At 40.2% G+C, this 10,886-nt stretch overlaps 1 protein-coding gene across 12 annotated transcripts in view; it reads left to right on the top strand.

The window, feature by feature from the left end:
- Nucleotides 1-10,886, top strand: part of MTMR3 (myotubularin related protein 3) — a 141,671-nt gene that overhangs the window by 105,853 nt on the left and 24,932 nt on the right. For all 12 annotated transcript variants that reach the window (XM_007975371.3, XM_007975370.3, XM_007975369.3 and 9 more), the window contains 2 exons: nucleotides 6,615-6,711; nucleotides 10,386-10,499. In XM_007975371.3, the coding sequence (XP_007973562.3) occupies nucleotides 6,615-6,711; nucleotides 10,386-10,499 (211 nt within the window). The remainder of the gene's footprint in view (nucleotides 1-6,614; nucleotides 6,712-10,385; nucleotides 10,500-10,886) is intronic.

The raw sequence follows: 10,886 nt of genomic DNA, 5'->3' as shown, positions 1-10,886 counted from the left end.
TCAGCTCACTGCAACCTCCACCTCCTGGGTTCAAGCAATTCCCCTGCCTCAGCCTCCCGTGTAGCTGGGATTACAGGCATGCGCCAAGCGCCACCATGCCCAGATAATTTTTTATTTTTAGTAGAGATGGGATTTCTCCATGTTGGTAAGGCTGATCTCAAGCTCCCGATGTCAGGTAATACGCCTGCCTTGGCTGCCCATAGTGCTGGGATTATAGGCGTGAGCCATCGCATCTGGCCTAGATTGTGGGTTTTAACATGTGACCCCCCCCCAAAAAAAAAAAAAAATTGATGCTGAGCCTGTTCTGGAACCCAGGCTTCCTGATTCCTCTATGGTCTTTGTTCCCTTCACTGTCATTCTCAGTCAGAAATGGCTTTGACCAAGTTCATGTTATTTTTCTGCGTGTAGTTTCCTGTAAACTTTATGTGGTCATAGATAGAACTTTGCTGGTCCAACACTGACTTTTAGTGTGTCAGGTTTCGAAGTGAAGTCTTAAATTTCTATGCAGTGAAAAGTTGTGAGCCTCCTTCAAATAAAGTTTACTCTTGGGACTTTTTTCTAGAAACCTGAAATTTTAATCCTGAATCTTCAATCTTATAAGTCTGCCCTGGGTCATTTTAAACATTTGAGGCTAATCTTGCTTTTGTTACTTTGTTCTCTGGCCCCATCACTAATTGAAGCTTTTGGTTCACATTCTTGTTCTGTTATGTTAAAATGCTTATAACATTAGCATTATCTTATGTTTAATGATGCTTTGATAAATACTTTTGTTGGATCCTCATGATCTTGTCAAACAGGCAAGATGGGTTGGTGTCTGTTTTGGGAGCCAAAGAAATGGAGGCTCAGAGGTAAAAAGCCTGCTGTCAAGTCCCAGTGCTAATCACTGACCACAGAACTTAAAACTTAAAACCATTTCTCAGTTATTCAGACCTGACCGTGGGGGGTGCTGTGGATACAGAGTTTGAAAAACAAAAGCACCTGCCCTCGTGGAGCCTCAGGGAAAGCCTCAGAATCCCAGCTTCTCACAAGCCTGTCCAGGCTAGCAGAATCCTGTCATCTACGACAGACCACACCAACCTTGACGTTTATGAGAATGTGCTTAAACTGTCTCTCACTTCACTCCAATTGTTGCATCTATTTTTTGTCTTTATTGAGATGCCATCACATTTTAAATATATTTTAAAATTTTTTTAATAGCTGTTTTCAAATTTGGGGGTTTTTCTTAAAGAGAAAGTTTACAGACAGTGATGTGTACAACTTTTACATGTACATTTTCTGAGTTTTTAACCATTGTATCTTCTTTATTTTTAGTTTCTACCATCTCCTAGGATAACAAACTTAATGAGTGGATTGTACTGCATTGTGTTATATAAGAACTTTAATTTGTTTAAGACCCCTGACTCCAAGAGGTACTCCCTAATTTTGGGTTGCCAGCATTTACTCAGCAAGATTTGCTTTCTCCTCTCCTGTTCTCTCACAACCACGGATGGAAAAGTCCTTATCTTTTTAGGAGAGCTTTTTTAGTCCCTTGATAATTTTAGTTTCTTTTGGATTTGAGCAAACTCTTAGGATATTCCTGAGAGGTGCCTCTGTCTAGTCTTTTAATTATGGGTGGCTTTGTCCTGAGGTGGGATGACTTGTCCCCAGGCCCTTCCCCTTCCTGATGGTATCTGATATTCTTTGGCCATCAAGACATAAAGATATCTACGGTGTTGTCTGTCTTTTTGTAGGTTTGTGATGCAAGGGCACGCGAGGGGTAAAGTACTGACTTAGGAATTAGGAAACCTGAATTCAAATGCGTACTCTACAATTTAGTTGAAAAAAAGAACACTGGGCAAGAATTTATGCTCTCTATGCTTTAGTTTCCTTTGTGCTTTAAACTGGGACATTCATGCTCTTCCTGCCCAGGCTGATCCAGGTATCCTGAAGATCAAATCTGTTAATGCTGCAGAGTTCAATTCAGTAAATGTTTAAGTGCCCCCTATGTGCCATGCTTATGAAAACACTTTGGAAATTATGCAACTACAAGGTAATGCAATCATAACTGTTTGGCGAGAGATTGAGTAAGGGTTGCATTTTGTTTCTTCCCAGTATATACACAGTCCACTCTTATGTTAACCTGCCACCACTCAGCATGGAATCTTTTATTTCAGTGACTTGGTTGAATGTATGTGTATGTATGGCTTTTGCCTTTTATGTATATTCACTGTGGAGTACAAAGGAAAAACTTGGTTTTAATTTTAAAAAAAAGAACAAACCACCTCGAGGACATCTAGTCAACCTGGTTCTTTTGTCATTACTTAATATTGTGGAGTGGTGGTGGTGTCTATAGCATTACTCATCAAATATTAGCATAACAGACAACCACATACTTACAAGTCATCTTTAGGATGAGACAACACTTGAGATATTTCAAAGTCATGCCTTTTTATAATCTGCCCCGGAACATGATATCACAAGTGTAGACTCTGAGGGGTGGAAGTTAATTTAATCTCATAGCAGTTAATAAAGTCTTTTATGGAGTCTTCTCTACCTAGCTTGCTAGAAGTAGAATGTATCAGAGAGGAGGGAAATGAGAAAATTACATAATTGTCTTAGTATTCATATAAATCTTAGTTTCTGGCTGTTGAACCGGTCATAGTTAAGCCAGCCATACTGTGGTCACAGCTCTAAGGCTTAATCAGCTTTGGAAGAAGTTTCAGCATTGCTGTTGGAGTTTACCTGTGAAAACTGCAGAAGCCTTTGCCAAATTCTTGACCCTTCTTTTAGCCCCTTAAACACTAAAAATGAAGTGGGCTTAAAGCTGAAAGCTTCTCTCCCATGTCCTTAACTTCCTGCTCCTCATTGCAACTGACTTGGTGGTGGTGGTCTATACTAGAGTGTTATTCTGGAGGCCTGACAGTTGACTGGGCAGTTTAGCTGCCAGTTTAGCAGCGTCAGGCCTACCTCTCTAACCTCTCTCATGTGAAATGTCCATTAAGCCCGTCTTGTTTATCCACAAATAGCATATGACTCTGGGTCTTAACACTGTTGTGAAGCTGCCTATTTATCTGTCCTCCGGGTTTGAATGCAGTCCAGGAAGTTACATCTACAGGATTTACTGGGACCTTTGTACATAGAAAAGCATAATTCCTTTCTCCATATTTGAAAATCTGGTGAGAAATAGTTCTTACCTTCTCTCACTTGTATTCGTCTGCTTCCTCGCCTGCTAGGTAAAGGCCGGTCCCTTCTGTCCCAGGCCTTTTAGACTGTATATAATTGTGGGCTTGAATACTCAGGATCAGCCAGGGAGCTAGACTTTTTGGGGAAAACTTTTTAGATCGCTGATTGACACTGTGCTTATGATAAAGGGAGTTAGGGAACTTCATTGCTTTTAAAAAGAAAGTTTTCATTTCCACTAAAATGAAAATTGCTGGACTGTATTATTTTTAGTTTAAGAAATACTAAATGCTGAAAAGGGACAAAGGCAGAATAGGAAGGGTTGAAATGGAAATATAAAGCCAAACAAAAACCTTATAAGCCCCAGTATTTAAAGTAAGTTGGGATATCACAATGTATTTAATGTTGAATTGATTGAGACCTGAGAATTCTGAGATGGAAATTTTTAAGGGCAATCCAGCAATAGATGTGTTTGTGCTTATTTTTCTTGCTAAGTAAACATGAGTGAACATCTCACACAGTTCGCAAAAGCTGGTTAAATTCCTGATGTATGTAATGATGTGTTTTTCAAATCCAGTAGTGGGTCATGAAATCTAATTTTAAAGAAATGGAATAGAAAATATCAAATTGTGTCACACAGTAAGAGTGGATATTGTTTTGTGAAATGCTTTCAAAAAAATAATGTATGTTGTATTAGCTGAGCACAGCGTCTACCTATAGTCCCAGCTATTCAAGAGGCTGAGGTGGGAAGATTGCTTGAGTTTAGGAGTTCAAATCCAGCTTAGGCAACAGAGGGAGACCCAGTCTCTCAAAAAATGAAAAAATTAAAACATGTTTGTTGTATTGTGATATAAAACGTAATGCTTATTGTGGGTTGTGATAGTCAGTTTCACAGTTTATGAAGTCACTGTGTTAGAGGATATAAAAATAATTAAAACTCATTCCCGTTCTCAAAGAACTCAAAATAATGGATTTTCTATACTTACTAGTCAGTATGTATTTCTGTGTATAGCTCAGAATGTTGTGCTCTGGATGGTGGTTCTAAGTCCTTCTTTGGGAAGTGGTTCTGTGAAGTAAATTGCTAGTGATAGTGATTGTTACTGTTATTATTTTGCCGGTGGTTATTTTTAAATCACAAGATCCTTTTAGGGTATCTGTGTGTTTTACCCTAAGATAGAGGTATTAATGTTAAAGACCATTAATGTACAGTTCAGGAAAAGCACAGAAAAAATAAAAAATCATTAATGAAATACTTTCACCTCTTGCAAAGACTTGGAGCTATATCCCAGAGTAGGGGGAAAAAAATCTCTTAATGAACTGGGAATTTGCCACAGTCTTGCAGCTTTTAAATTGGAATTATTAATTAAAGACTCCTTGTCCTTTTTTTTTTTTCTTCTTTTTTTTTTTTTTTTTTTCCTGAGGGTATCACTCTGTTGCCCAGGCTGGAGTGCAATGGTGTGATGACGACTCACTGCAGCCTCAACTTCCCTAGGTTCAGGTGATCCTCCCACCTCAGCCTCTCAAGTAGCTGGGACTAGAGGCATGTACCACCACTACCTAATTTTTGCATTTTTGTAGAGATGGGGTTTCACCATGTTGCCCAGGCTGGTCTTGAACTCCTGGGCTCAAGCAATCTGCCTGGTCAGCCTCCCAAAGTGCTGGGATTACAGGCGTGAGGCACTGTGTCTAGCCTAGTGTTCTTGATGGTCAATATTCCTTGCAATTTGTATACAGATGGCACCCCAATTCAAATAGTTTTTTCCTGTTTGGAAGCCTGCTACATTGCTTCTAAAAGTTTTCCAGAATGGGATGGATTTAGCTATTATTTCTTCTTGTACCTCTCAACCTCATCTTTTTATAACTGTCCTTCAGGAAACATATAATACTACCTTGAGCTCAAGAAAAGCAGTTTAAATGGGAAAGTAGTTTAACAGAATTGTCTTTCATTCAAGTAATTGCTGTTTCCTATTCTGTAGCTCCTCTCCCAGGGAGAACAAAGCTTTATGCCTTGATCACCAAAGTGAAGTCTGTTTTGTGCTTTTGTTGTTGTGGTTTCTTCCAGCACTGCTAGCACTTATTTTACAAGCTGTACCACTGTATATTAGAGGTACTGCTTAATATTTTTTAAAATAACATACTGACCTCAGGCTGTGTATGTTTTCAAGGAAGAAAGCTATTTCAGATTTACTGAATTTATGTTAGCTTCATTTCTACCCTTGTTTTGCTTTCTTAAGGAAGAGAAAGCCAGATTCATTAGGGCAAATATAGCCAGATTATACCAGCTTGGGTGGCTGTTCTTGCAAATAATCAGCACTTAGTAGTATGGTGTTTCCTGAAATTCCTGACTGGCAGTTATGATTCCATGACCTGTTAACCTGCAATTCCATCATCTAAAAGGCTCTGGAAACCAGAATGTTTTTCATTCACTATTTGGTGTCTTGGCTGGACCTGATCTGAGCTGATATGAGGCTTTTTTGTTGCTTTATTTATCCCACCTCGTGTGAATGATACATATCTTTCAGGAAAGAAATATTAATACTTGTTTAAGGAGATCTTGTTAAGCATGTGAGCCTAATATTATAATATATACACTGTTTTATTACCTTTTGAAAGTTTGGAAAACTCTCAAATTCTAAAATTTGAACCAAAGGGTTTTGGATGAGGAATTATAGATCTGTATTGCTACTCGTGGTGATCTTGTTGTTGTTTTTATTTCTTATTAAGTGTACTGTCAGTCTGAGTGTGGAAGTAGGCAAGTAGCCAGTGTTGTAGGACAAGAGCATGGGTTTTGGGGCCAGACAGGCCTGCCATAATAACTTCTCTGTTTTAATTTTGTCCTTTGTAAAATGAGCTTAGTGATCCTGTTCTCAGAGTTGATAGTAAGGATTAGATGAGATGACATAACTCTTGATCAGAATTAATTTCTTTCCTCTTTATAGTCTTCACCTGACAGGGATCTTTCTAAACTAAAACTATATAATATGTTACTTTTATTATTTATACAATGCCTACGTTTAAAAATACACAGGCTGGGCGCAGTGGCTCACGCCTGCAATCCCAGCATTTTCGGAGACCGAGGCGGGCAGATCACATGAGGCCAGGAGTTCGAGACCAGCCTGGCCAATGTGGTGAAATCCCATCTCTACTGAAGGTGCAAAAATTAGCCAGTCATGGTGGCATGCACCTGTAATACCAGCTATTTGGGTGGCTGAAGCACAAGAATCGCTTGAATCCGGGAGGCAGAAGTTTCAGTGAGCCGAGATCACACCACTGCACTCCAGCCTGGGTGACAGAGTGGAACCCTGTCTCAGAATATATTTATATTTCCATATATGTAAAAAATACATATTTCCATATATGTAAAATATATAATATATATTTCTTTGTTTTTATTCCACCTGTTTTGCAAAATGGTATTCATTTCTTCCTTTCTACTGTTTATCCTTGGCCTCTAGGGGAGCATGTAACTTCAAGGTTTAAAAACGAGGTGGAGAGGATGGGTTTTGATATGAACAACGCCTGGAGGATTTCCAACATCAATGAGAAGTACAAGTGAGTTATATGGGTCCCTGTGGACTATGTTTCACAGCCAGTGCCTTTGCAGAAACCACAATTCTCATGTGGCAGAACATTTGAACTTAGAGTTTTTCTTCGAAATGGTTTTATTTATTAAATCTAAAGGCATATGATCTTCAGAGTATTTATTGAACCTTCTGTTCCCATTGCTATCATTGGAGTGGAAAGTGATCCTTACTTAACAGGATCCTAGAACCTTCCCTTCTACCCCCTTTAGGCTTCTGTTTTTTCTGGTACATGCATGTCTAGATAATACTGTGTTTGCCTATAGGCAGGCAGTTACCATTTTTCTCATCACCACTTGGCATCACATTAGAGATAGGATCAGTGGTCTCATAAGCAGTGACAGAACATTTATGAACTAGTTTTTATGACTGTAATTTTACTCCAAGTACTGTGAAATAGACATAAGTATAGGTTGAGTATCCCTTATCTGAAATTCTTGGGACTGTAAATATTTCAGATTTTGGATTTTTTTCAGGTTTTGGAGTATTTGCATGAACATAATGAGATTATCTTGGGCCTGGGACCCAAGTCTAAACACAAAATTCTTTGTCTCATACACACATTATACACAAAGCTGGAAGGTAATTTTATACAATATTTTCAATAACTTCGCATGATGTTTTGTACAAAAAGTTTTGACTGTGACTTGATTGCAAGCCATCGCATGAGGTCAGGTGTGGAATTTTCCACTTGTGGCATTATGTCAGCACTCAAAGTTTCGAATTTTGGAGCATTTCAGATTTTTGGATTAAAGATGCTCAATCTGTATTATTCTGTCCTTTAATATGTTGCTCTAAAACCAACTTCACTGCTATGATCATTTAACCATTAAATATTAATGTAACCATTATTTGACTGGGCATGGTGGCTCACACCTGTAATCCCAGCACTTTGGGAGGCCAAGGCGGATCAGCTGAGGTCAGGAGTTTGAGACCAGCCTAGCCAATGTGGCGAAACCCCGTCTCTACTAAAAATACAAAAATTAGCTGGACATGGTGGTGCACGCCTGTAGTCCCAGCTACTTGGGAGGCTGAGGCAGGAGAATTACTTGAACCTGGGAGATGGACGTTGTAGTAAGTTGAGATTGCACCACTGTACTCCAACCTGGGCAATAGAGTTAGTCTCTATCTAAAAAAAAAAAAAAATTATGTAACCATTTAGCCATTACCCATTTCCTTAAAATGTGTAAGTGCATTGGTGGGGGAGGACAGTTAACTACTGTGATTTTGGTAATCCAAATTTCTATAAAACAAAATTGTCCAGGATAGTTAAATATCTTAAATCTTTAAATATATCCTTCTCCTACCTTTTCCTGCATCACTGATCATTCTGTGGCGTCTTAGCTATCTCAAATTATGATAGCCATTTTCCTGGTCTGTTTGTGGCTAGCCATCAGAGTGTTTCAGTTTTCACTGGAAAAGCTATAGCTAATTGCTGTAGACAGTTCTTAATGTGGACCTTCTCCAGGGAGTTAAGAACCCAGAGTGTTTTGAAGAGTTGGGCGCTGCAGACTTTTTATACTTTTGCCTGTTCTCAGTGATGAGTCAAAGCAAAGAAAGAGGGTGAATACTGGATGAGGGGGCGGCCTCAGAGAGCCTGTGGCTGCATTAGGCTTTTCTGAGTGTAACCTGTACTGGAAATTGTTTATCCACAACTAAGTAGGTACTGAAGAACTGACTACTGGGAGTGTAGTACCTATAGGACAGTGAACAGAATGTTTAGAAAATTAGATCAAGTTAAAAAACTGTGAATTAAGACAGACTTGTTGGAAAATAATCCCTAATTAATATGGATTTTAAAAGTTAACTTCTTGGGAGGCCAAGATAGGATTGATTGAGTCCAGGAGTTTGAGACTAGGCTGGGCAACAGAGTGAGACCTCATCTCTACAGAAAATTTTTAAAAAATTTGGCCGGGCACGATGGCCTCATGCCTCTAATCCCAGCACTTTGGGAGGCCGAGGCGGGTGGATCACAAGGTCAGGAGATCGAGACCATCCTGGCTAACATGGCGAAACCCCATCTCTACTTAAAAATACAAAAAATTAGCCGGGTGCGGTGGTGGGCACCTGTAGTCCCAGCTACTCAGGAGGCTGAGGCAGGAGAATGGTGTGAACCCGGGAGGCGGAGCTTGTAGTGAGCCTAGATTACGCCACTGCACTCCAGCCTGGGCGACAGAGCGAGTCTCTGTCTCAAAAAAAGAAAAAGAAAATTAGCTAGGCATGGTGGTGCATGCCTGTAGTCCCAGCTACTGGGGAGGCTAAAGTGGGAGAGTTGTTTGAGCTCAGGAGGTTGAGGCTGCTGTGAGCCATGACCGCTCCACTGCTCTCTAGCCCAGGTAACAGAGCAAAACTGTCCCAAGGAGTTTACCAGTTACACCTCAGAACCAGCCTTTAGGATGTTATCACCACCATAAGACAAAACGAGGAGGTCGGATGGGAAACAATAGGATGTTGAAAGTTCTTCCTACTACAAGGGAAGAGTGAGAGCCAAATTTACTCTTGAGTTTAATACATACTGAAGGGAATGAGATTTATGGTTAGATATTAACCATCATTACTGGGTCCCAGCTTATTTTTAGGAGTTTGTAAATAGATTTGTATGGCTACTCTTAGTCATAGCCATTCTCTTTGTTCAGTGGCCTTTAAATTCCTGAGACTTAATCTTCTGGAAGTTGAGAACAGGAGAGATTTAATGCAAAATGATCAAAACCCCCAACACCTAAGCCATTTTGTGTTTTTCTGCGCTTTCCCCTAGGTATAGGATAGGCTGGGGCAGGGGGTTGGTGTTGGTGGAGTTTGTGTGTTTTAGGATTTGGATTAAAGGCCTTATTGCCTTCACTATTGAAAAAAGAAGATTGGATTATCCAGAGAGAGACATTGTCCTATAAGTAAAAATGTGTCGGAAGTATTGCTTCCCAGCATACTAGCTTGACTACAGCTAGGATCTTCCCTAATTAAAAGAAAGCTTACCCCCTAGCCCCGAGTGTAATTTGTTCTGAAGTATGTTTTATGGAAATTATGATTAATAGCTTAGTCACATTACTAACCTGGTTCAATGGGACTGAGGCTGTGTATGCAAATAGGCTGGCTTGTATTGGTTTTGCATACCCATAGCTGCACCTGTTACCTATAAGGACCACACCCTGTGTGGTTCAAATCAAAGAATGAGTTAATCCTGTGAAGTCTCTGGAAATGTGAAATTGTGGGCTTTTGTCCTTTCTTGAGGGTCTGGTAGAGCTGACACAGACTCTCAGTTCTGTAATTGGACTGGGTGCTCATGTATTTAGAAATAACGTGTGTACTTGTTACAGCAGAAGAGTTGTAATGAAGTATAAAGAGACTGACCCTTGACTCCCTTTTATTTTCATTGATAGCCAAAAGGTAGCATCAAGTGGAACAATCCAAAATAGTATCACTTGTTGTATACACATAAATAAACATTTAAGGCAACAAAACAAAACACACTTAAGGTAACCCATTCTGTTGAGGAGACCAAAACTCAAGTAAAGCACCTCATTGCCTTTAACTGGCTCTGTGGCAGTGAGATCGTCATCCTTATGCTGGCTCACCTAGTGCCTCTCTCTCCCCTTTTCTCCCTCCCTCTCATCTCCCCTTGACTCTCCCCACTTCTCATCTTCTCTTTAGATTATGTGGTAGCTATCCTCAAGAGCTCATAGTGCCTGCCTGGATCACTGACAAAGAACTAGAAAGTGTAGCAAGTTTCAGGTCCTGGAAGCGCATCCCTGCCGTCGTCTACAGGTAAGTTAAACTGGACCAGTCCCAGCTTGGGCTGGTGCTGCTGCCTGCTGCATATGGTCTGCTGCCTCTGCTGCTGCTGCTGCTGCTAACCTGGGAAGGGTGGGGAGGGTGGGGAGGGTTCAGAGAACTTGCTAGGCAAGGCTGTACTTCCGTATTGCTAAAGCTTCTCCTCCAGTAACACATCAGTACTGACTGCATTCAGAACACTAGCTGGTGGTTCATTTGAAACAGCTAAGGAAGTTTTAGTTGTAAAGTGGCTGGACTTGCTATATCAACATCCTTCTGACATTCTGTGAAGCTAATGTGCTTACTAAGCATTTAGCTTCAGCTGTTAGCAGGGCTTTTGGATTGAGAGATGAGTCTCTGAAAGTGATCATTGGGAATATA

Source organism: Chlorocebus sabaeus, chromosome 19 (genome assembly GCF_047675955.1).
Source record: "Chlorocebus sabaeus isolate Y175 chromosome 19, mChlSab1.0.hap1, whole genome shotgun sequence".
NCBI lineage: Eukaryota > Metazoa > Chordata > Mammalia > Primates > Cercopithecidae > Chlorocebus > Chlorocebus sabaeus.
This window is presented reverse-complemented; position numbering and strand designations above follow the sequence as displayed.